General features: G+C 58.2%; 1 protein-coding gene across 4 annotated transcripts; it reads right to left on the reverse strand.

Annotated features, from left to right (window-relative positions):
• Positions 1–3,868: 3,868 nt before the first annotated feature.
• On the reverse strand, positions 3,869–15,832 carry MKNK2 (MAPK interacting serine/threonine kinase 2). Of its 4 annotated transcripts, none has more exons than XM_037504989.2 (13): positions 15,703–15,810; positions 12,483–12,570; positions 12,303–12,404; positions 12,120–12,217; positions 10,201–10,280; positions 9,810–9,883; positions 9,454–9,558; positions 9,257–9,312; positions 9,060–9,155; positions 8,468–8,662; positions 7,508–7,672; positions 6,763–6,806; positions 3,870–6,540 (listed from the first exon to the last, which is right to left on the reverse strand). In XM_037504989.2, the coding sequence occupies exons 1-13, from the start codon at positions 15,751–15,753 to the stop codon at positions 6,300–6,302; spliced, it is 1,395 nt and encodes a 464-aa protein (XP_037360886.1). In that variant the 5' UTR covers positions 15,754–15,810; the 3' UTR covers positions 3,870–6,299. The 4 variants fall into 4 exon arrangements, with proteins under 4 accessions (XP_037360883.1, XP_037360885.1, XP_037360886.1 ...); XM_037504987.2 differs by having other exon boundaries at positions 3,871–6,546; positions 15,703–15,832; XM_037504986.2 differs by having other exon boundaries at positions 3,869–6,546; positions 9,257–9,558.
• Positions 15,833–25,009: the final 9,177 nt, after the last annotated feature.

The raw sequence follows: 25,009 nt of genomic DNA on the forward strand, positions 1-25,009 counted from the left end.
TCTGTCCCTGGTGAATCCTCTGACCCTCCCACACTTCTGGCCTGTACCCCAGCTCTTGTATGCACAAATAAATCTTTAAAAAAAAAGATTCTGCTTAGGACATTGTAGAGGGGTTTTGCTAACTGTTACCACTAAAACTGGGCAAAATGTTATTTCTTGCAACTGCTTGTGAATCTAAAGTTGTAGCAAAATTCCAAGCATAAAATGTTGGTGCCCCTCTCCTTGTTCCTAGCTCCAATTTGGAGAGGTTGTGTGCCCATTTTCTGCCATTGTGTGCCTGCCACTCAGGGCAGGGGTGGGCCCTGCCTAGCCGGGGAGGTGAGCACTGTGAGGGCCACGAAGGAGCAGAGGCTGGACAGGGTGGAGTCCCTGGACTAGTGCCCTCAGGCTGGGAGTGACAACCTTTCTCTGACTCTGCATGGGGCCGTGTGTGTGGTGGTGGGGGGGTGGGGGGTGGTGCCACTTTTAACCAGCAGATAAGATGCTGGCAATGAACCATGTATCCCTTGCGACTTGTCTGTCTGTGAATCTGACTTCTGGGGATTTGTTGCCCTCAGCTGGGCACTGTCCCTAAGGACTTTGGGCATAAGGCCCTAGACTCTGGAGGCCCTCCTGGCCCCTGAGCCAGGGTATGGTGCTGAGCAGTGCCAGCGCCCCTCCTTGTCCGTAGCAGAGCCTTCTGCTGCTCACAGCTCACAAAAGGGAATCGGGCAGGGAGAAACGGAGCCGGGACCCTGTGTTCCTCACGGGAAACTGAGTCTCCAGGGAAGATGATGGTGCGTTGGAAACCCCACAGCATCTCCACAAACCCCCAAACCCAAGTCCATGTAGAGGAGTGAAATGAGCAGGAACAGAGGAACCAAGGGCATGTGTGGACTTGAACCTGCAGCCTCCAGGCTCCAGCAGCCCCTCCAAACCCAGAGGTTAAGACGAGGGCTGCTGGGCCGCTTTCCTCACCTGCTGTTTGCACCCAGAGTCTGGCCCTCTCGCTCCCTCCCCATCTGAGGTAGGTGCTTTCTCAAGTCTGCTTTGATTCCATCATACTTCACTTTAAACCAGTTTTCCTTCTGGGTGAGTCTAAGACCAGCAGTGGCCTCAGGGGTTCTTCTGGAGGACAATGAAAGAGGATAATGAGATGGGATGGCACCTGGGGGGCTTGGCATGGTGATTAGTGACGTGGCAGGAGTGAAAACTTGCACAAGTCCCCAACCCTGGTGGGGAGATAAATACGCTGGCCGCCTTCCCATCCTTTTAGGTGATAAATCACACTGGATGCATTTATTGAGCATTTCCTGTATACCAGACCCTACATGGAGTCTATGACACGTTTCATTTTTATTGAGATGAAACTCATTCTTTCAAAGCAAAGAGTTCAGTGTCATTTAGCACATCCCCAGGATTGGGCCACCACTTCATGTAATTCTAGAATATTCCATCATCCCCCAAAGAAACCCTATACCCATTAGCATTCTCTTTCCTTTCCTAAACTGAGATAAAATCGACCATTAAAATGTACAATTAATTTAATACCGTTTAGTACATTCACAGTGCTAGGCAACTACCATCTCTATCTAATGGAGACTATTCCATCACCCCTATAGAAACCCATCCTCACCAGCACTCACTCTCCATGCCCCTGCCCAGCCCCTGGCACTACAAACCCACACTCTGTGGATGTGCCTGTCCTGGCCACTTCATGTCAATGGAAACACACAAATGTTGGCCTTCTATTTTTTTTTTTTTTTAAGATTTACTTATTCATGCATATAAGAATCCGGGTACAGGCCAGATGTGTGTGAGGGGTGAGAGGATTCACAGAGACAGAGTGGGGAACAGAACAGGCAAACTGACTGAAATACACTGCTGAGGGGAGCAGCAGGCCAGAAAGGAGAGGTCTGCTACGCCATGTGGGTAGCTCTCCAGCCAGTGGGGATTAAGCCCGCGCCGCAGAGGCTGTGGACAGCTTCACAGTGCTGCACTCAACCCGCTGCGCCACGGGGGAGGCCCCTGTCTTTTTTTTTTTTTTTTTAATAAAATTTAATTTTAAAGGAACGGTTTTAGGCTTACAGAGAAACAAAGTAGAACACGGCTCTATCCCTTTCCTCAGGGGTTGAGGGGCAGCTCCCCAACCACAGGTGTAATCTCAGGGTAACTTGCACTACGCAGACACCCTACACCAGCTGGGAAGTGAGGCTAGGTGCCCACTGGCCTGGTGACCCTGGGCCAGAGTCTCTCACCAAGATGGAGGTGGACCTGGGTGACCGATGGCCATGGTCACTGCCTGGCAAATGCTTCGGCTCCTGCAGCTCCAGGATTTTCCTGCTGCTGCTCCAGGAAAGCCACGTGGATGGGGTGGGTCAGTAGCGGAAACCACAAACAGAAAATCCACAGCAGGTTCCCAGAACAGCCTGTGCCCTGCCTGGACTTGGCAGGCGGCCGGGGGCAGGGACGGTCAGTGACTGGCCTGGCAGGCTGGGTGGGGCTTCGTGCCACCTAGGGGAGGCATGCTTGGTTGTGGCGCCCACACCTCTTCCCCACATACGCCTAGCCAGGCAGGGGGCTGCGATGACTTGGCCCAGGGCTAGGTGGGTTTGCAGAGGAGGCATCCAGGAGGTGGCAAAACAAATTTTGGGGCGGGAGTCAGGCTTAAGGGTGCCCAGCTTTCCTCCCGAAGGAAAGGATGGGAGGTGGCTGTGCCACTGCTAAGTCTGGGTTCCCAGGCAGGAGGATGAACCAGTGCCCCCAGCTGTCCTAGGGTAACCTTGCCAGACAGGCCTTCACTACGCCCCAAGAGCCCCTCATACCCTCCCTGACCCCCAGACTGTGACGATATGCTGGCAGGCATCTCCTGTGCTCTGTCTTTCCTTCCCTAAGGCCTCCAGGCCTCAACTGGCACAGTTGGGGGACTGTGAGGGTGGTAACAACTCACCAGGTCCTTTTAGCCCCGTTTGTTCCCTATGTGGCAAGAACAGGCCTTCCAAAACTGACATGTAATTGGGTCTGCCCCAGCTCAGATCTCTTCTGAGTTGTCCACCCAGGAAAAATGAGTACATCCACACAGAACCCACATGTGCCTGGTTAGAGCAGCACAACTCACAACAGCCCCAACGTGGGAACAGCCCAAGTGTCCATCAGCAACAAACAGGTGCACGCAACATGTGCCCCCACATGGGGGAATCACTCAGCCATGAAAAGGGGGGCAGCTCTGATTCTCGCGACCACACGATGCTCAGGGAGAGAAGCCAAACACACGAGGCCACACGGTGCGGGCCCACTGACGAGAAACATCCAGCACAGGCACAGCCAGAGAGTGGGTTCATGGTGCCAGGGGCTGGGAGAGGGCTTGGGGTAACTGATAGGGATGGGGTTTCTTTTCAGAGTGATGGAATGTTCTAGAATTAGAGGTGATAGTTCCACAACCTTGTGAATGCACTAAAAACCACTGAACTGGGCATTTAAAGTTGGCTGAAGAGTAAATTTATGCAAACTATCTTAAGGAAGTCATCTAAGAAAATAAGCAGCTCCCACTTGTACCCCACTGCCCTTGATGTACAAGTGGGCACGAGTGCCCCCACACCAACTCCTCAGCCCCCAGGCCCTTCCCCCAGCCCTGGCCCCATCTGAAGGCCATGTGGAGCCCCACACACTGCCCTGCTTTACTGGTCAGTCACCTCTCCTGACTCCTCAGATTTCCACTTGACAGATGAGGAAACAGACACAAAATAGTGTGGCAGGAGTCCGGATTCTGGCCAGACAGCCTTCAATGCTGCTCCCCTCCTGCCCCCACCCCTCAGCCCCTACCTTCAGGAAGTTCCCCCTGATCTAGTCCCTGCCCCCAGATTTGAAGTTAGCCCCAAGTTAGCTCTGCCAAGGGAGCCAGCATAGAGTCTGTATACAGCAAGCACTTACGGCTGAGGGGTGGAACCAAGAGGGGGCCAGCTGCATGCAGCGGAGGCTTGAATACTGGGTTTGGTTCGCTGCACTGTTCCAAGGCAGCCATCACACGGCGTCCTCCCCTGAGCCCTTCTCCAAGAAGGGCTTCTCCCTTGCTCCCCTTCCATCAAAAAGAGACACGACCCCCCAAGCCCTCCTCTTGAACCTGTGACCACCACGGGGATGTGGCAGGTGACAAGGCAGGCTCCTGAGGCCAGGCCTGCAGGGCAGCCGCTGTCTCCAAGACCCACGCACCTCGCTCCCAGTCCAGTCCAGTCCAGCCCTAGCCTGTGGGTGACCAGTGTCTGGCCACAGATCCAGACAAGCTGGGGCAGGAGGCGCCTTGCTTCATAGTGCTCCATCCAAATTCCTAGCTCGGCCTCGCTGGAAAGGATGGGATAGTTTTGCGCCACCAGTTTGGGGCAGCTTATTACCAAGTGGCACCAGGAACCGGAGGCTGGCACAGAGTGGTTTTATGACTTTTATTAAATCCTTACAAAACAGAATACAAAATTCCGGCATTGACAGTTGGTGTAAAGGAAAACTTGAGCTGTATCAGTTTACCTGGTACAGTGGAGTTAAAGTGCTTGGATGTTTTTCCCCCACTTGTATAAATTTTGTCTCTTTTTTTTCTTCACCATGGTAACATTGAAACACTGCCATGATGTGCCCCTGTTCCCAGCGCCCCAGGGTCCTCACTCATTCACAGTTACGCTCTGACCAGCCTCCGGCTGCACTGTCTGCCGAAGCCACAGGCCAAGAGGGAGCGGCTGTCCCACCTTGGGAAAAAAATAAAGCTGCTCACAGCTCAGCTTTCTAGATTAAAATGGCCTTGGTGCCTGCTGCGGGTGGGGTCTGTTTGTTTCCTTTTTACATAAAGGCAAAGAAACCCCAGCTGCAAAATGTGGAATCACGGATGGGCGAGAAATGATGGGGGGCAGGTGCCCTCCCACACTCAGGATCTCTTTGGAAAGGAGGGTCCACAGATCCAGGGGGCCTGGCCATCCCCACCAACCACCCCAGACCACACTGGAGGAGACTTGGGGGGCCAGAGATAGAGATAGCGTCCAAGCCTTGGACCCATGAGGCCCCCCGACATTCAAGTATTCTTCAAGAACAGGGAAGCAAAGTCAACCGATGTTTTTCAAAAACCAACAAGACAGGATAGACTAGAAGCCAGAGAGCTGCTGGGGGCCCTGCTGAGGTGGAAGCTCGTGTGCACGTAGAAAAAGGGAGGAAGGAAGCCTGTATTGCATAGTGTTTCATGCCCAAGGGCCAAGGGCCACTGAGGTCTCCCGGAGCCTGGTGGTCACAAGACATCTGACCTGGCGCTGGGCGGGCGCGGGGACATGATTCCTGGGAGGCTGCAGTAGCTCGACCCATTTCCTGAAGTTGGGCAAAGAAAGGCTGCCCTTGGGGTGGGGGATACAAGAGACCCCCAGGGTCAGGCCATCTCCAAAGGGGGGGGGGCTGACAGAGCTCCCATTACAGATCTAAGAGGGAATGAAGGGGAGGCAGGACGTGGCCAAGGTCAGACTGAGCCCTGAGAAGGGGCACTTGGGTGCCCAGGTGGGGGGGGTCTGTGGGACCCCCAAGTTGGCTGACGGGTGCCGGTCCAGCTCCTCCCACATCCTCTGGTGCCACCCTCCTGGATGGACAGAGTCCCTGGCGGGGAGGGTAGAGGCAGGGGTGTGCCCCCCAGCAACAGCTGCAGTTTAAGGTCAAGGTTCAAGGAAGCCCCGATTGTCAGTCTCATTAGGACAGAGACAGCAGGGGTGGGGGGTGGGGTACCTGGTGGGCATCTGTCTATCCCGCCTGCCGGTGCCCATGCCTCTCCCTCTCTTGTGACAAGAGGGACCCAAGGGGTCCCAGCCCTCCACCAAGCCACCAGGGCATCTTTGGGGTGAGGGATGAAAGGAAGCATGGACAGCCATCCCTGAAAACACGGGAGCACTGGGAAGGACACCCCAGCTCTGGAAGACAGCAAAGCCCTCCCCTCCTGAGTCCCAGCTGGGGTGGGGTGGGGGGGCTTTCACAGTAACAGATGAGCATCTGGGGCTGGGGCAGCAGGGAGGGGGCAAACCCAGCCACACACACCCTCCGCTCTCCTCCAGGGCGCCTGCTTTGTTTCTAACAGAGTAAAAAAGGGGGAAAAAAGGGGCAGGGGGACAGAAAAACAGGGAAAAAAACCCAACAGCAAAAACCTTATATAAAACCAACCCCAGCTGAGCTTCATACCTAGAAACCCAGCAGGGGAGGGGTGTTCAGGGAGGGCAGCCGCTCTTCACCGGCTGGCAATAGCTTAAAAAAATCTTTAGATTTGACGGTGGGGTAGGGGGACCTATGTACAGAGGAGAGGGAGGGGGTCACACGTGGTCCCCCACCAGGACCATGGGGGCAGCAGACAGGCTGGCACGCTGCTGCTGCAGCCGGCGCTGGGCTAACTTGGACTGGGAGGGCGGGGACAGCTGCAGGCAGCGTGAGGTAGCTCGGATGACCACGGGCTGGCCCTGCCCGGCCTCCTCGGCCGCGTCCTCCTCTCGCTGGGCCAGCTGCCGGTTCATGGCGATGGCCTCGGCCGCAAAAGATGTGAGGTCTTTGGCACAGCTGTTCCTGGCAACAGGCAGGGGCGATCACCAGGAGGGGAGGGCAGCTGCCGGGTACATCCCCCGCTTCCCTAGGGACACCCCAGCCCCTGGGAACAAATCATCACCCGGCACGAGGCACCTAAGTGCTGGGACGGATGTCTCCTCCACTTAGAGAGACCTGATTGTCTTTTTAAAACCTCAACCCCCATCCCGGACTCCGGGGTCCCCACACATTTCTCACCTCTGCAGGACCATGGGTGTGGGCAGGGTGTTCTCAGGGGCACACTGCAAGGAGACGAGAGATGTGGGCTAGAGAGCAGATCCTGGGGGCTGCCGACCCGAATTAACCTCCTGATCCCAGCAGGCTCTGGGACACCAAAGTTAAGGGGGCACAGGTGCTGCCATGACGCAGGCTGAGGGTGGGAGCGCTGCAGAGCCCAGCTGTGCTCCTCTCCAATCCCATCCCCAGGCCCCTGACTCTTCCGGGCAGGGTGGAAAGCGCGGGAACCTTTTCTCCAGGCCCCCTGTGCCACTTTCTATTTTTTGTGAATCCCCTTCCGGGAGCAGCTCAGCTCAGACGCCATTGGCAGACAAATGCCAGTCTCTTGGAGTTGGGCCTGGATGGGCTGGCGGGCTGCAAATCTACCCTGCTGGGGGACACTGCCCTGCCTGAAGCTCCTTCCCGGCTGCCACCTGGCTGACCTCAGTGCACTGCTGCATCTAAGATGGCCAATCTCCTGCGAGTCTGTGGCCAATCCCCCACAGTCCCCACCCCTGCCTGGCCAGCAGGCTCATGGTAGGCAGTGGGGACTTAATGCCTTGGCCCTTCAGGGTCTAGGCGTGTCCAGGACTGACCTCCAGACCCACAATGCGTCTTGGGCACCCCAAGGGTTCTCATACGTTTGCTCAGAATAACCTTCCAAGCCCACTGGAGACTGGATGGAGGTTGGCCTATGGCCTCCTGGTCCCAAGGGGCTGGCACTCACCCCCTGCACCCAGGGGTGCTGCAGGACCTGTGCAGCACTCAGCCTCTGCTTGGCGTCACGGACGAGGAGCTTTGAGATGAGATCTTTGGCAGCAAAGGAGATGTGGGCCCAGTCCTTCTCGGGAAACTCATACTTGCCCTCCTGGATGCTCTCAAACAACATGTTCTGTGGGCATGGGGGAAGGTGGTCACCAACTGCAAGGGTCTAGGTCAGGTTCCTGATACCTAATGGGCAAACCTAGGCCTAGATATGGGAGCGTTGAGACAAACTCCATCAGTGGCCCCAGACTGAACTCCAAGGCTCTGATTTATGACCAGGGGTTCAAACACGAGAGTTTTGGGCTGGCCTCCGACACAGGGTGGACGGCAGTCTAGAGAGAAACATGCATCTCAGGCCCAGAATACCTAGGCGCTCAGTAGGCTCTGCCCGAACCAATTTACAAAGGGACAGCTGCCTTGGGCAGAAGTCTGGAACCTGGTCACCCCAAACCATGGATTTTGCCCCACTTCAGTTTCCTGACCTCTGAATGCTTGTCTTCTGTGGACCAGGTAACTCAAAGAACCTCTAGGAACCCATATAGGTCAGACTTGCATTGCCCTTAATATGGTCAGAGATCAGGGGCCAGGCCCTAGAGGTGGCACAGCTCTGTCTTGGGGTGCACCTGGCAGGTATGAAAGTATACAGGGAGATATGTGGGCCAGAAGCCGAGGGACAGGAAGGGTGTGTTGTGTGCATGCACGCAGGAGGCCGCCTCAGGGGGTGTGTGGAGTGGGTGCACGTGGGGCCTCACGGAGGGGGGGGAGTCATGCCCCGAAGGAGGGGTGCACATGGGGAAAGGTGCCCTGGGCGAGCCTGGGGGTGGGGGCACACAGAGCGGGGCAGGGAACATGGGGCAGAGCACGCCCCGGAAGGGGCGTGCTGGGGGGGGGCGAGGAGAGGGGAAATGGGTGGGGCCGGCACCTGGCAGGCGGGGCAGGCCTCGCCGCGGTCCCAGCCGCAGTCGCTGCCGCAGTGGCCCACGAAGGGGGGATAACCGCTGAGCAGGATGTAGAGGATGACGCCCAGGCTCCAGAGGTCGCAGCGCTTGTCATAGATGCTGGCCTCCTCGCTGAAGGCCTCCACCACCTCGGGGGCCATGTACTCGGCGGAGCCGCACTGCGGGCGGGGCGGGGCGGGGCGGGGCGGGGCGGGGCGGCATCAGGCCCGGCGCGGCGGCTGCACGTGACGCGCCCGCGCCCTCACTCGCGGTCAGAGCCCGCAGCGCCTGACGTCCCGGCCCCGCCAATCACAGGCTGCCGAAGGAGCCAGCCCCGCCCCCGCCTGACCGCGGCCCCGCCCCGCCCCCGGCCCAATCAGCGGCAGGTGCCGTGAGCCCGCCCGGCCAATCAGCGACTGTTGCTAGGCGGAAGCCCAGCCTCCGGCCCGGCCCCTTGCCCCTCCCCCGCACCTTGAGGATAGGCGGCTGGAACGGAGCCAGGAGTCCGTCCCCTCAGTTCCCTCCCAGCTCCCCCCTGCACGCCGCCGGGGTGCCTCTGGCCCGCGGAGCCCTCACCGGGGTGAGCAGCTCCGGGGTTGAGATGGGGGAGCAGTCTCCGTTGAGCTTGATGCCGCTGCCCAGGTCAAAGTCGCAGATTTTCACAGGGGAGACCTGTAGAGTGGGGTGGGCAGTGAGGTGGGTCCTGGTCCAGCCTGTACCGGCCCCACCCGCCTTGCACCCTGGGGAGACCGCACCCCAGCAGGGCCCCTCACCTGGTTGGGATGTTCACATAGGATGTTTTCGGGCTTTAGGTCCCTGTGGGCGATGCCTGTGGAGAAATCAGGAGTGAGGAAGCGTGGGGTTGGGTGCACCTCCCAGGAGTCCTGGGCAGGCTGACAGGTCAGAGAGAACACCCGTGGGCAAGAAGGACCAGAGGCAGGCAGCCCTGCAGGCCAGCCCCACCACCCACCTTTGTTATGGAGGAAGTCCAAGGCGCTGGCCACGTCCTGCACGACCACGCTGGCCTCCAGCTCGTTAAAGTGCCGCCGCTTGTGGATGTGGCTCAGAATGGAGCCTGGTGGACGTGGTGGAGGAGAACGTTAGGGGCAACCTCCACGTCCCCAGGCCACCGTCCAGCACCTGGCGCCTAGCCCCACGCAGGCAGACAAGCCGCACTCTGGTCTCCTGGGAGCCAGAGCTTCAGTGTGGACAGGGTGCTCCGACACCACAAACCCCCTTCCAACCCTCTGCAAGGTCTTCTCCTGGGTGGCCCTGAGCCCCACTCTATTAGGATTCAGCTGGAGTTGTCTCCCAGACGCCACATACCGCCCCGCATCTTCTCAAACACCAGGTAGAAGCGGTCCTCTTCCTCAAAGAACTCGATCAATTCCAGAACATTTCTGAGGTTGGGTGGCGGGGGGTGAAGTAGAAGAAGAATAAGGCTTTTTGAGGTCGCTGAACACCCACAACCTAGGTGAGGAGGGCTCTATTCTATCCTCGCCGTCCCCACCTGCCCACAGGAAGGCCAGGCCTTGGGACCACAGGCCTGCCTCCTCCTAGCCTGCCTGGAACTGCCTGCCTCCAGGCCCACCCTTAATGGGCAGCACCCAGCCTGGCACGCAGTGGGTGCTCACTAAATGCTTGTTGGAGGATGAGGCCCACTAGTTCATGGGAGGATGGCTCTAGCTGGTACCGAGGCAAGGGCAGGTCACATTACCTGTGTCCCTGGCATTGATACAGCATCTCCACCTCCCGAAACACCCTACTCCGAATGTGGCCTGGCTGCTTCTCAATGATCTGAAATGGGGTGGGGGTGGGGAACACATTATCTAGGTCAGTCAGACACTCCCCAGTGTGGGGAGCCCCCACCAGAAACTCCCTGCACCACGCCTGCGACTGCTAGACCGTAGCGCTTCCAGCTGGAGAGCAGACTTCTCCTGTGGGGTCCCAGGACTTGCTAAAAGTCAGAGCTGTGACACCACACAAGCAGTGGGCGATGTATCAGGGGCACCAGGGGAAGGTGAGTGGAACAGGAAGGGTGACAGAAGGAAGTCAGGACCTTCGTCCCCTTACCCAGACAGATCTTGGAGCCATATTTGGGACCTGGGGAGACCCATGAATGCAAAACACTCCAGAGCACAAGGTTCCCTCAGACGGGGAGCCTCCCCTTCCTGACCAGGGGATTGGTGGTCACTGTGGTGGCCCCCACACCACCCTGGGGGCTGGAGGGGCCTCAGGTTGGTGCCCCTGCCCACAAGTGGGCACAGCCCAGAACCTCAGGAAGTCAGCTTACACCTCTGCCCCCAACCCCCTTGGGCACTCAAAACGGGAGGGTTCTGGGTTCATCCTACAGATGCTTCCTCAGCCACCTTGGCTCAGAGAGATGGGGAGGGAAGGTGACTGCCAGCTCTCTTCCACACAGGAACCTCTTCCCACTTGGACCCTCAAGCCACTGGACATGGGTAGGCTGGGTCATCACCTTGCCCACTGCAGCAGCCTAGAGGGGATGTGGTGTGTCCCTCCGGCCAGTGCTGGGCCACCCCTTGTGCACTGTCCCTTAGAGGAGCAGAAAGACAACGGGTTCCAGGGCCTCCTGAGACAACATGAGCAGCCCAGCCCTTCTGCATTAAACTAAACTTCATCCTGTCCCCTGGGAATCTAGCTGGAGCTCCAACTTCATAGAGGAGACTGCAGCTCATAAGGGTAGGCAACAGTGTGATGTAGGCTGAATTTCAGTTCCCTCATCTGTCACTGATGGGAAGCTAGGCTGCCCAGCAGGGTCCTTGGGAGGAGACACTCAGAGGGGGCCCAGGGTACAGAAAGTGCTAGATGCGAAGTATCCAAATTTTGTACCATCACCCCATCCCACCTTCAAGCTCCCAGGAGGCAGGGACCAGAGCTACCTTTGTCACTGCCGCAGCTGATCATCTCCCTTAACTTCCCAAAGTCAGCTATCCTGCTGAAATAGGGTGGCCAGCTCTCCTGTGCCTCCTCCCCATCACCTCATAAGTAGGCAGTCTGAAGGAGGGGGAGTGGCCTGGACTTTCACCAGTGACCAAGGCTTCCAGGCAGCCTGCTTGCCTGGGAGTACCTGGCTTTTCTTCCTGGGCAGGGAGCATCGTGTGACCACGCCCAGCATAGACGCAGGTCATTAGGGAAGCCTGGGAGGTTTCTCGGAGGTAGGGTCTATGGCTCGTGGCTCCCAGGCTGGGTCATATGGCACATGGGGAACATGCAGGAGGTTCTGTGGACCGCCTGCTGTGGTCTCCACAAATGCAGACCCTCCTGAACATCCAGTATAAGGTCACCTTTAAGTCCCTGAAACCAAGACAGGGAAGCTCTTGCCACCCAGAGTATGATCCTCAGAGGCCTGGGGCCCGCTCAAGTCACCCAGACTGCCAGCATCAGTTCTGACCAAAGCCTGTGCTCGTGTGGCTGCTCAGTCACCTTTACAGGGGGATGCCACTTCCTGCCCGAACTCGGGCTCAGCCCAGCTGACCTGGATTCCCAGGGGTGGCCTGAGTCACCAGCCCTGGGGCCATTTTTAGACACTGGTTTTCCCCAGCTGCCATCAGGGAGCTCGAATGGCAGCTTCCCCTCCCGCCACCCGCCAAAGCCCGACCCCGAGCTGCTCACCTTGACTGCGTACTCCTGGTTGGTGATGAGGTTGACACAGGTCTGCACCCGGGCATGGGCACCCTCCCCCAGCACATCTTCCTGCAGCTGGTAGACATCTGGAGAGTAAGACAGGCGATGAGAGCACCCTGGGCGAGCCCCATCTCCCTGCCAGCCTCCATTTCTCTACTGCTGCCCACTCACCTTCAAACCTGCCCGAGAAGCTGTCGGTGGCCCGGCAGCGCTTCTTCTTCTTGCTCCTCTTCCTGGCATCTGGGATGTCGATGGGCTGGCTCACAGGCATATCTGTGAAGGAGATTTGGGGTGAGTCTCCCCCACTGCTCCCCCCCACCGGGATGTGTGCCCACCCTCCCAGTCCCTCACCAGGGCGAGCTGTGCACTCCAGGCTGAAGTCGGTGTCCCCGTGGTGGGCCTGGTCTAGAGAGAAGGCCAGCTCGAAAGGATTCTGCCCCTGTAGGGGAGAAAGGAGAGCAATCAGGCCCTGTCTCCAAAGGGCAGCCCTATGGGGCCTGCAGGAAGGGACAGCAGAGTGGGGATGGGGGCTGTCTGATGCCAGGGCTGAGTCACCATGGGACCCAGCCACACCCTGCGCCTCAGCTTCCTCACCTGTAGAATGGGGAGAGCCTCCAGCCCAGCTGACCTCCGTCTAGCATGGAGATGAAAGGCACAGGACAGACAGTGGGAGGGGGTGACTCACTGGCTTCCCCAAGTGGGGTTCCCAGCCAAGCAGCCCTGCCGGCTTTCCCATGGCCTCCTGGGCTCAGCCCTACCTGGGAAAGTCCTTGTCTTTCTGGCCTCAATTTCCCCTCCAAGACAGAGGGTTCCACCCTCCTTAATTGTCCTGGCCCCATGGCCCCCACTGCTCCTGGGCCATCCTCTTGGTCCCACTGCCACACCATGCCTAGCTCCCTGTCACTCCCTCGCCTCCCAATGCTCTGTGCAACCAATGCTCTGAAGCAACTACCCCATCTTCTCCAGGTCCAGTCCTGACCCATCTGCTTCCAGGACCCTACTGGTGACGGGATCAGACCTCCTTCCTCCCCCCACACCCAGGGTCACCCACAGGTAGTAGTGAAATACATGAACGCAGGCTGCCCTCTGCCCAGGCCAGTCGGCACTGTCCCATTTCAGCCCCAACACTCCCAGGAGGGAGCCCCTCAGAGGCTTTTGTGGGAGCGCCTGATCACTTTGGCCCCCAAGCCTAGGGAGAAGACATGAGATCCTGACCAGAGAACAAAGGAAGCCAGGGACTGGAGACATGTTTCCTGCGCTGTGAGCAGGAGGGAGCTAGAATGCTTTTTTGCAGAGCAGATGACCCAATGTGAGGTCCCTAAAGCTGGTAAACTGAGGCCAGACGAAGTTCCTTTAGAAGTTGGCCTCCCCACAGGGAAGCCGGTGGGCAGGGCATGGTGGGCCTGTACACACTAGTGACCAAGCCTGCTCCTCTCTAAGCCACGGGACAGCTGGGACAGGAGTCTCATCCAGCACAGAAGGAAGTCAGAGAAAGCCTTAGGGAGACCCGAAGGGGCCCAGAACAGATTCCTGCAGATGGAGGCACAGAAGCCCAGCCAGCTGCAGAGGGGCAGGTGGAGGTCAGAGGGCAATGCTGCAAAACAGGCCCTGGCCCTCCTGGTCTCTACTCCCCCCCCCCCGCCCCCATTGATAGCTGCTAGGAGAGCAGGACAGCATGGAAGGGGGAGGAAGGGGCACTCCAGCCAGCTTCTGCCTCAGTGGAGTCAGGCACACGCCCTTGGTGGCAATCAACACTCTGACAGGCCCCATCCAGAGGGCAGGGTGACTTCCATCTGGGAGAGATCCCACATAAGGAGGTGACTAGGAGGGAAGGTAGATGCACTGGGGTCAGGGGCCAGTGATGGCTCTGACAATTCAGAATCCTTCTGAGCTGGTTTTCTCTCTAGATGAGGCCCACAACAGGGCCACCTTACATGTGTCCAACCACTGGGAATGAGTGAGGGAGGACCCGGGCACTCAAGCACTAAACCCTGGAGACAGACGGGGTGGTCGGAGCCACATAGGTGAAAGAACACTAGGCATGGCTACCCCGTGTTCTAGTTACCACTAGCGGACAGCTACCGGCTCTTTCTGAGCCTCCAACGTCCTGTCTTTAAATGGAGAAGACACATCACATCAAAGACACCTGCAGATGAGTCTCCCCACCACAGCTGCCAGGAAGAGGGAGGGGTATTTCAGGAGGGGCAGCCCGGGCAGAGGGAGCAACTCCAATGTAGTGAGAAGAGACTCCTGGAGCAGTTGGCCTTGCCTGGCCACCAGAGCCAGGACTCCCGACTAGGGCCCCTCACACTCCCTTGGACTCCTAGTGTCCCACTTTGGCACAGGATTGTCCAACAGCCTGCAGTGGCCAACCTGCAGTCCTGAACAGAGTGGGCGGGCAGGCTGGGGCTGGCTGTGGGCCTCCAGTCAGCAGGCCTTGGCAGGAAGCAGCTGGAACCATCCAGAAAGTTCGAGTTTGCTTTGGCAGCCAGGCTAACCCCTCACGCTGACCCTGTCTCAGCTCCCACCCAGCCCCAGGAGGGGAAAGACCATCACTGGTGACATCTCAGGCCCACCCCCTCCCACCCAGCCCCCCATACTTCATGCCAAGGCTGCGGCTGCCCTGAGTGGGGCGGGGGAGGGGGGGTGAGGATGACAGGCGTGTGGGTAGGGGTGGGGCAGCTGACTCGGGAAGCTGGCTGGACTGGCCTGGGAATTCTAACCCAAACAGTCTCAGCTAGCTCCTCCCATCCTGGTGCACAGCCTGCCAGTAGACACACACACACAACACACACACACACGCACACACACGCACACACACACACACACACACGCACACACACACACCCAAGTCCTGACTTCTCTACAGGGCAACAGGTCCTTGCCCAAGGAGGCCCAGGGAAACCATTACATAATCAGGTCGGTGGGGTGGGGCGGCCGCTGACATCACTGTGTCCCCTGGGCCAGGCCCCTTGGGGCCCCTGCCCATACCCCCCCATCCCCACCAGACTTGCTCATGAGACCAGAACTCAGTACCACAGACATTGTGGGCCACTGCAGAAACTTCCAACTGCAACAGGAAATAGCACTAGGGCCTGGGGTATCTGGGAGGTGCAGGGTTGCAGGGCATGCAATCCACTCCCCCAGCCTGCAAACCGCCTAGGCGGGCATGCAGGGCCTTCCAGATCTGCCTGAAATTTCTGTAGGAAGGACCCCACCGGCCCCATAGCACTGGGAACAGGACTGCTCCCCAAAGGTGCACACCTGCCTGAGGCTTGCAGGGGCCACGCCGCCAGCCCCCGACCCCCCATGGACAGAGGGGCTCCCAACCCCGCCTGGGATTCCCAGAGGAAGGACCCCACAGGCCCCACGGCGCTGGTTAGGACGGTGCCCAAAGCTCACCCTCACAGGCACCCATCCAGCTTGGGCAGCCCGCGACACGGGGCGGGTGGGGGGACGGAGGGGGACAGGCACGAACCCTGAGGGAATCCTGGGGTCGGCTCTGCCACCTCCTCGGCCCCCAACCCGGTGGTCTAGCCCAGGCTCCCCCAAAACCGACCCCGGCCCTCACCTTGAACGAACGGTGAAAGCCCTGAAGTTCGGTTGTTTTCTTCTGCACCATCTTCTGTCCGGGCCCCGCCAGCGGGGGAGGGGACGCGGGGCCGAGGGGGGCGGCCCGGGGGCGGGGGGCGGCCGGGGAGGGGACCCTGCGGGCGGGAGCAGACAAAGGAGGGCGTGAGTGATCGTGGCCCGGCCGCCGGGAGGCCGGGCCGGGGAGGCGATGGCTCCGCTGGACCGGATCCGCGCGCCTGGGTCAGGACCGGGCCGAGGACGCCAAGTCGCACTCACCGGGGTCGGCTCCGGCTCCGGCAGGGGCCACGGGGCCGCAGTGCCGCCGCCGCCGGCCGACACGCGAAGCCCGGATCCCGCAGCGCGTACCGCGCTGGGAACAGCAGCGCCGCCGCCGCCGCGGACACCTCGGCCTGGGCACCGCCGCCGAAAGGAGCGGGGCGCGCAGAGCAGCCACCGCCTTTATGGGCCCGGCCCCCAGGCCCCGCCCCGACGCAGGCCCCGCCCCTGTCCCCGCCCAGACGCGCACGGCGGGGGCGGAGCTAGAAGGACGCTCCGGGCGCCGAATGCGGCTGCGCATTGGGGTCGCGGGTACAACTGCGCGCCTGCGCAGACCGGGGCGCCAGGTTCTGGCCCCGGGCCGTGGGCGGGATCTCCGCTGGTGGGTGGGGCTCCATCTGCTCGGGCGCTCCGGGCTCTGGGAGGTCTGAGGGATTCGGATCCGGAGCCAGGCCCTACCTTCTGGCAAGTCCCCCCGTCTATAGGCTAGGGCCAAGGTTACATTGCCTCCTTAAGGCGATGCTCTTGCTTTATTTTTAGAACCTGCTGTGGTTCCTTCTTGCAACTGCCACCCTTGCGCAGCTGTCCAACTCACATCCCAAGATGGGAGGAACTGGCCGCCTCAACCAAGGAGCTCCCCAGGGGTTACCCCCTTCATTAGCAAGGAAAGGTGACCAGTTTAGGGGTTGGGACTGTGAAGGACTCCCCTCCCCCATTCTCCAAAGGCGTTGCAAGTCCTAACCCCAGCCAAACTGTTATAGAGCAACCCCGATATTGAACGGGTTCCTGGCTGTGGGTCCTCACCCGCGCGCTTTAAAGGGACTTATGAATACTCCACTACAGACACACACAAAAGGGTTAATAAAAGGTTTATTTACAAGAAAAAAGGAAATAAGGAAAATGTACAACTCAGGGAGAAAATAGGAAAATAAAGTCTTTAATGCGTCCTACCCGATCCGACGACCTGGAAACCCAAAGTCACTCTCCGAGCTGGCCAGACGCTGCGAGCTGGTGGAGAGCCAAAATGGGGGATCCCCACAGCCCACGTGTCTGCCTTTTGTATCCACCTGGCTGCTTAACCCCACCCTCAGGTCCCAGCCACCTTCCCTTTGGTGGTGATGGGATTTGGAGTTCCCAGTGTCTTTGGCTTTGACCTGGGGTGGGGGTGGAGTTCACAAAGCCTATATGAAATTTGCTTTGGGACATCCTTTTCCCCCTAACAAAACCCTGCCCCTGAGCTTTTGGAGCTCCCAATCAGCCCCCAGCTCTCCCCCTGCTCTGTGTGTAGCATGCAGGTACACACCTCGACACACAGGTTGGGCCCAGGTGCCTGGAGACCGTGGAAGGGGAAGAGGACATTGGCTGCCAGGCCTGCCCAGGGGAAGTCTCCTGGTCTTTCCTCGTGCTTCCTACCCCTGTCCTCAGGGAGCTGTCCCTTCCCACTCCTGCCTCTCCTGTGTATGCAGTCTCTTCTTTGGGCACTTCTGGTAGCATGGGCAAGCACACATGGACCACAGTCCTCCCCAGAACATCAGTTTCTCAAGAGCATCGATCTGACCACTGCCCATCAAGTGCCCAGCACAGGACCACATACAGGAATGTTCACCTGATAACTGCAGAAAAGAAAGGGTGTGTTTGAGCATGCTTGCATGCACATGCCTGTGTATCTGCATGTAGGGGCTGTAGAAGTGCATAAGCTTCCTGGAGCCGCTGTAACAAGGTGCCACACACTGGATTAAAACAAGAAGTTATTCTCTCAAGGTTCTGGAGGCCCCTGGTCTGAGATTAAGGTGTCCAGGGCTATACCCTCTCCAAAAGCTCCACAGGAGGATTCTTACTGTCTCTTCCAGCTTCTAGTGTAGCCAGCAATCCTTGGCATCCTTGGACTTGTAGATGCATCACCCAGTCTCTGCCTCAGTCTTCACGTAGCCTTCGGTATTCCCTTTATCTCTGTGTCTCTCCTGTCCTCTGAGTTCACCCCACTCCAATAACATCTCATCTTAACCCATCTGCAAAGACCCTATTTCCAACTAATGGCACATTTACAGTTTCTGGGGGTTGGGACACAGACCTATCTTTCTGGAAAACCCAACTCACAAGCGTCTGGACGTCTTTTCTGCCCCGTAGCCCTTGTGCATCTGTCTCCAGGTACAGAGGTTGACTGCAGTCTACCCTTGTGTGGGCTCCTCTGGGTTCGCCAGTGGCTCTGACCTCGGGACAAACTAACCTGAGATCTCACCCTGTGCTAGCCTTCCAGACAGGGCCAGGCCCACATACTGGGCATCCTGATTGGAGAGAGCCCAGGGTGTGGGAGCAGATTTGTTCCCAGTGTTAGAAGCCAAGCACAACACCAGGCACTGCTCAGAGGAGTGCTATCTGTACAGCCTGATCAGGTGGGCCCCCTCATAGGATCCATGCTGCAGCTGGGGAAAAAGAAGATTCTGCAGTAGAAGATAGACACTGCCTCCGGGGTCTTTCCACCCAGGCCCCCCCTCAGCATTGTGGTCATGGGGTGGAGGGGCAGTCCTGGGCACTGCAAGGTGCTGAGCAGGATTCCAGTCCCACTTGACCCACTTCCATGCTGTGTGACAACCACAGCCTTTCCGTGGGCCATGGTGCTGGTGCTGGGACATCCTCCCAAGCCTGTGCTTTCGTGGGCATCTCCAACCCTGTGCAGAGGTGGGCACCCGAGTTTTAAGAGGGGTGCGGGGCTGCCGCTATAGCATGAAGCTGGAGTGCGAAGTGCAGCTTCTGGGTTAAGATCAGGATGTTTACCTGTGTTTTGGGTATAAGGGGCAAGTGGAGTCAGAGTTCTGAGTTGGCACCTAGCCTGGGCAGCACCCTCTGCCTTCCTGTCCCCCCAGGGACAGAACCACAAGCCCAGGAGTTCCCCAGATAAGTGAGGGTCACAGTGTTCCTGTTGGGGCCCCTTAGGCCTGGGGCCTCAGAAACATCTGATGCAAGTGGCCGTAAGTGCCCCTTCCTGCTGGCTGACTCATGGCTTGCTCCACTCCAGGGCCTTGGCAGTGCTGGGGAGGGAGCCAGGGCAGCTGTCCTTGGTGGGGGTAGGGGGAATAGGGCAAAGGGAAAGTTGGATGGGTGTTTTCAGGCTCCTCAGCTGCCCAGCTGTGGGCATCTCAGCAACTGTGAGAACTGCCTGCTGTGGCAAGGGTAGTGCTGACTCACAGGGGCCAGTCGCTGAAAGTCCCCAAGGGAGGGCAGGAGGCAAGCTGGCCCAGCAGAGACTGAAGGCACCACCCTGTCACAGTAACTGAGGTTGGGGCACTTGGCTGGCATCTTGCTTCCTCTCCACCTGGACACCCAGGTGACTCTTGGGAGAGCCAGGTGTCTCACTCCCAGATGACCTGCCCCCCAACAGTGACCTGGGGCAGCATGTACAGGGGCTCCAAGCTTTTAGGAGGTCGGGAGGCTTTCAGGGCTTGTGTGCAGGTGCTGGGAGGGGGCACAGCCATGGGGGGACACAGAGGAAGGGCTGGGCTTGGCTGGATGTGTGTCAGGAGCAGGGAAAGAGAGGCCCATAGGGGGAAATCCCCACCACCCTCAAACAGCAGGCCAGGGCCTCTCTCTATTGCCTGCTCCAGGCCTGGCTCAGAGGCTGCCTCCCAGCCCAGGCTTCAGGCCTGGAATGTCACTGAGTTCTAAATGTCCCGCTCCTCTGCGGCAGAGGTCAGTGCTGCCTCCAAGCTACAGAAGCCTGTCAGGTCCTGGGGCTGGCAGGGTAAGCACCTTAAGAACACCCTAGTCTGCATCCCCACGACCTGTCTTCGGGTATGTGTACTCACTTGGCAAAAGGGACTTTGCAGATGAGATCATGGACTCTGAGATCAGGGAGGACCCTGGATTCCTTGGGGGCCCTAGTGCCCTCCCCTGGTCCTTTATAAGAGGAACCAGGGTCAGAGAAAAAGAGAAGCGGGGAGGCTGCACTACAGGCCGTGAGGATGGAGGAAGGGCCTGAGTGCAGATGTGGCACCTCTAGAAACTGGAAAGGCAGGACCCCGGGGCCTGCTCCACGAGGGTGTAGCCCTAGACCAGGCTGGACTCCTGCCTCCAGGACTGAGATAATAAACGCCCCTCATTTTAAGGCCCTGTCTGATCGGCGGGTACAGCAGCCCCAGGAGGGTCACCCAGGCACTGCCCCCTCCGCATATCGAGGTCTCCATTTTGTAGACGAGCCAAGTGCGGCTACTGCAGCCACCTGAGGTGAACCTGGGCTTCCGCTCCAGGGCCCCTGGGGCCGGTGGCGGGGAGCTCGGGCCCGCGGCGCCGGCCGGCAGGGGCGCCGCTCCCGGGGCGGGTTTGGTGACGCTGCGGCACGTCACGGCGCCGCGCAGTCCCCCCCGCCCCCCCCCCGCCCTCGGCAGCTGGACGCCGGCGGCGCCGCCATCAGCCCAACGTGCCGACGCGGGGCGCCTCCTCCTCACGCCCGCGCCGCAGTCTCGCGGGGCGCCCCCCGCCCCGGCCGCCCTGGGGTGGCGGGTGGCTCCGGCCCGGGGAGCCCGCGCGGCCGCGCCTGCGCCCTGACTCGGGCTCGGGCGGCGGGGGGAGGGCGCGGGAGCCCCGGCCCGGCCGAGCGGTTGTCCTGGCAACACGTTGCGTCAGCGGAGCCGGCGCGGCGCCCGGGCGCGGCGCGTGGGAGGCGGCCCCGGGCGCGCGGCCAGCGGGAAGCCAGAGGCGAGCGCGGGGCGCGGCGGCGGCGACGCTCGGCCAATGCGGCTGTTGTTGTCGGGGCCGCGCCGGGGCGGGGTGGGGGCGCCCCCTCCGAGGGGACCGCGCGGGCCAGTCTGCTCTCTGCTGGCCTCGGGGTTCTGGCCCGAGGGCGCGGGCCTGAGCTTGGCTTTTCCCGAACTTTCCCGCGGATCGCGTAGCAGGGGCGAGTGGTTGGCGCATCCAGAGCCCTCGGCTCGCCGCAGAGGTACCCCTGCATTTATGCTCGGGCAGAGTGTGCCCCCGATCCGCGCACCGTGCAGCACTTTCCACACTCCCAGGCCTGGGCTTGCGCTCCCCGCCCCCCGCCCCCACCCAGCTCCTCCTAGAAGCCCACCGTGGATTTGATCCCAGGCCCAAATCCCCGGGCCCACACCTCTTCCCCAGAGCCGGGAAATGTCCCTTACCACAGCCCCTTCTTTGGAGGGCCTGGGAGGCTGGCTGCTCCTTGGGGGTCTCCTTTTCAACGCCTGGGCACTATCCCCACTGACCCTCTGCCCCTCCCGCTGAAAGCAGAGAGGAGTGGTGGTATTCTGGTCCCTGTGGACTTGGTGGGGGGCGCGGGGTGGGCCGCAATCTCAGCCTCAATGTCCCACCACCCTGGATGGCCCTTCTGTCTCTTAATGGTAGGGTGAGGGGCACCTCAGGACCCCCAAACCTGCCTGCTTTATTTATTTTTTTTTTTTTTTAAAGATTTATTTTTATTTATTTATACAAGCACTGGGTACAGTCAGAAGCGCGGGAGGGTGAGAGGATTCACCAGAGCCAGAGCGGGGAGCAGAGCAGGCAGAAGGACCGAAGTACACTGCTGAGGGGAGCAGCGGGCGGCAGGAGAGGTCTGCGCGCCATGTGGGACCCTCCTCCGGTGGCCGGGGAGCAGCCGGGGAACGAACCGGCGCCGCAGAGGCTGTGGGCAGCTTCGCAACCCAGCTCTCAACCGCTGCGCCACCGGGGAGGCCCATAAACCTGCCTGGTTTAAATAGGTTCTGCCCACCCACCGCATAAAGACAGACATATGCTTAGTGCGTAAGATCTTCAATAGAAAATAACTTTGATATATTTAGTGTGCAATAAAGATAAGAGAAAGAATACAGTTAAAATAGTTTTGAAATGAAGCACCCAAAGTTGCCCATGCCCTCATGCATAAATGCCCAGCCAAAGAGAATTGACCCAAAGCAGGGCAGCTGAGGCCCAAAAGCCTGCCACAAGTCTAAGGCACCTCTAGTGGAAAAGGGCAGAAGAGGCCAGGCAAGTCTGGGTCCAAAGGAGCATAATCAAAACACAAGTCAAGGTAAAGGCTGCCATTGTCAGCCTCCCCACGGGTCTCTCACCCACGTCTCTTTAAAGTGTCTCTTTCCATGTCCCCCAAGTCCCTGCTACAAGTCCAAGTCCAAGGCTGAGAAGCAAACATGGCTTCTTCATCTGTCTCTGCTCCATGGGCCTCCTCAGGTCTCCCTGATTTCCCTCCTTCCTTCTCCCTGTCCTCTCCAGCTTCTCTTCCTGGCTCAGCTCCACCCTTCTTGGGTGGGGCAAGGAACCTGGAACCTCCCTTTCCCTGAGGATTACCCTTTTACAATGTCTACTCTCAGCTGGCCCAGGAAGTAAAACATAAATCAGGCAAGACATACTGACAGATCCTGAGTGCGGGCAGCAATAGAAGTGACTCCATACCATTCACTTGCATCCTCTGCCCCAAGCCTGGAGTGCTCCCAGGGGTGGCCCTTTGGAAGTGCAGTTGCCAAAGGCCAGGGCCCTGCCAAGGCTGGCCTCAACAATAGGGCTGCATCTGGAGGGAGGCAGGCCTAGAGTTTTGGGGAAGTGAGGGGCACAATGGAAGAAGGGTCCAGGGTCTGTGGCAAGCTCTGGGGTAAGTTGGCTATTGGGATATGGACCCAGCCTCTCCTTGGTGACCTTGTGTCTGTCCCTCTGTCCACCCCAGCACCCTTGGACCCCACTAAGTGGAGTGTTCTTTGATCTTTGCTTCTGGCCAAATAAGATGTTAATGTTGGGGGAAATTGGATGGGGCTCATAGGAAACCCTAGGTACAATTTTTGCAACTTTTTTGTTAAGTCTGAAACTGATCCAAAATAAACATGAAGGGCCTCTCTGGTGGCACAGGCGGTTGAGTGCAGAAACAGCCAGCTGCTGCAGTGTGGGTTTGATCCCAGCCGGCCGGCAAGATACCCACATGGCGCGGCAGACCTTTCTGGTCTCCCCACTGCTCCCCTCAGCAGTGTCTTTCAGTCAATCTGCCTATTCTGTTCCCCACTCTGAATCTTCTCACTCTCCCGCGCATCTGGCCTGTACCCTGATTCTTGTATAAATAAATCTTTAGAAAAAAAAGAACAAAATAAACATGAAAAAAACCAATTTTAAACATTGTTGTCCAGCTCCCTCCCCCCCATTGCTGATCCTTCAGGAGTGACTGGAGGGTTGAGCATGAACCCCCAGGCTTGAGGCTGGGCATGTTTCTCCTGTACCGTGGTCTTCAGTTCTTCTAGAATCAGGCTTTCCTGCTTAGGGGCAGGCCATGGGCAGAGGGGGCTGGCTCTGGACGGGTAGGCCATGGGCACCCAGCCTGCTGAGACCCTGGGCCTCCATGCTCCCCCGAGAACCCCAGAGTAGCAGGAAGCCTCCCCACGGGTCTGTCCCTCCTCTGGGGCCAGCAGCCTGTGCTGCTGGCTGTGAGGACAGAGGAAGGGCCTGAGTCTAGGATGCGGAGCCTCTAGAGGCTGGAACAAGCAGGAGGGGGTCCTTGGGGCTTCAGAGGAGCTCCGGGTTTACCTCATGGTACCATGCAGGACTCCTGACCTTCAAGACCGTGAGATGACAAATGGGTGCTGTTTTAAACCACCGGTATTTAAACAGAAAAAAGAAACATGAAACAGAGAAAGTCAGAGGAAGCCAGAGGAAGTCAATAAAAGTGGCTCCCAAAGGTGGTGGCAGTGGCCTGTCACAGAGCAGAAGGCTCCTTGGTGGCTCTTGGTGACTGGACTGATGGATGAGGAGCTCATGGGACAGAGGCTGGGATGGCTCCACTCAGCTCTGGGCTTTCTCTCCAGACCTGTTTCCTGGCTGTTTTCCAGAGGTCTTCCAGGGAGAATTCCCCTCCGGGGATGTGAGGCCCAAGGGGAAGGTGGGGACGCAGCTGGCTGGTTCTCATCAGCTGTCTTTAATTTGGAAAGAAGGGCTGACAGCTCAAGTACTATCTAGGAACTGGACTCCTCCCCACTCTGGCTGGCCAGCAGGTGTGGCATCGGAAGGTCAGCGGAAGACCTTAACCCCTGTGGCCTAGGGGTTAAGTGTCAGTGACATATCTCGGTGACATATCTCAACTTTTTAAATTATCCTGAATTTGATCCCTAGCCGGGGAGCTGACCCACCTGGCACAGCAGACGTCTCCCCGCTGTTCCCCTCAGCAGTGTATTTCAGTGGATCTGCCTGTTCTGCTCCCCACTCTGTCTCTGGTGAATCCTCTCACCCCTGCACCTCTGGCCTCCACCCCAGTTCTTCTATCCATAAGTCAAAAAGTCTCTATAACGCTGTGTAGACATAGGTCTTCCAGAAGCCATCCGCACAATTTTCTACCTAACCAGGAAATAATTCCCTTCTCAATGCACAGAATCATGGTATTGGGATTGACACTGATTAATGAATACCTGAAATTTGAAAAAATTTACCATATTTTCCCTAAATTTCTATTTAATTTCATGTATTTCAGTGCATAAATTTGATCAAAATAAGTATCCTTTGTCCCTGGAATGTGGCAGCGCTGCATGCTCATGGCTTGCTTGAATTCTGTGTAACTTTGCCTAATCTACTTTGGGCCATTCCCTGCCTTTCTAATAGCAGCTTTGCTGGGATATGACTCACAAAGCCTAAGATGTGTAGCATTAGGATTGTGTCAATCACCCAGAGTTGCTCCAACACTGCTTGGTCCATGTCTGTTTGAAAAGAAGAAAACATGACATTTTGGTTTTATCCCTATGTGGGGCCCTTTGTATACATGAGAATTAGTGTTTCTCCATTGGAGGGCTGGTAATTTTTTTCTGTAAAGGTCGATAGTGGATAGTTCCAAGGGATCTCATTGCAATATGCAAATAAGTAAGCACAGCTCTGTGCCAATAAAACTTTATTTACAAAAACAGGCAGTGGGCTTCATGTAGCCAACCCAGATTCCTAAATGCTGCATTTGATTTTATGGCTTTTGATCTTGTGTTATGCTTTAAAATATTAATTTCTTACTGTTTTCTGTGTGTGTGTAAACATACTGACCTTAAGTTTGCTAACTATCATTATTTATG

Source organism: Talpa occidentalis, unplaced genomic scaffold (assembly GCF_014898055.3).
Source record: "Talpa occidentalis isolate TD23 unplaced genomic scaffold, MPIMG_talOcc4v2.1 talOcc4.12, whole genome shotgun sequence".
NCBI classification, from domain to species: Eukaryota; Metazoa; Chordata; class Mammalia; order Eulipotyphla; family Talpidae; genus Talpa; species Talpa occidentalis.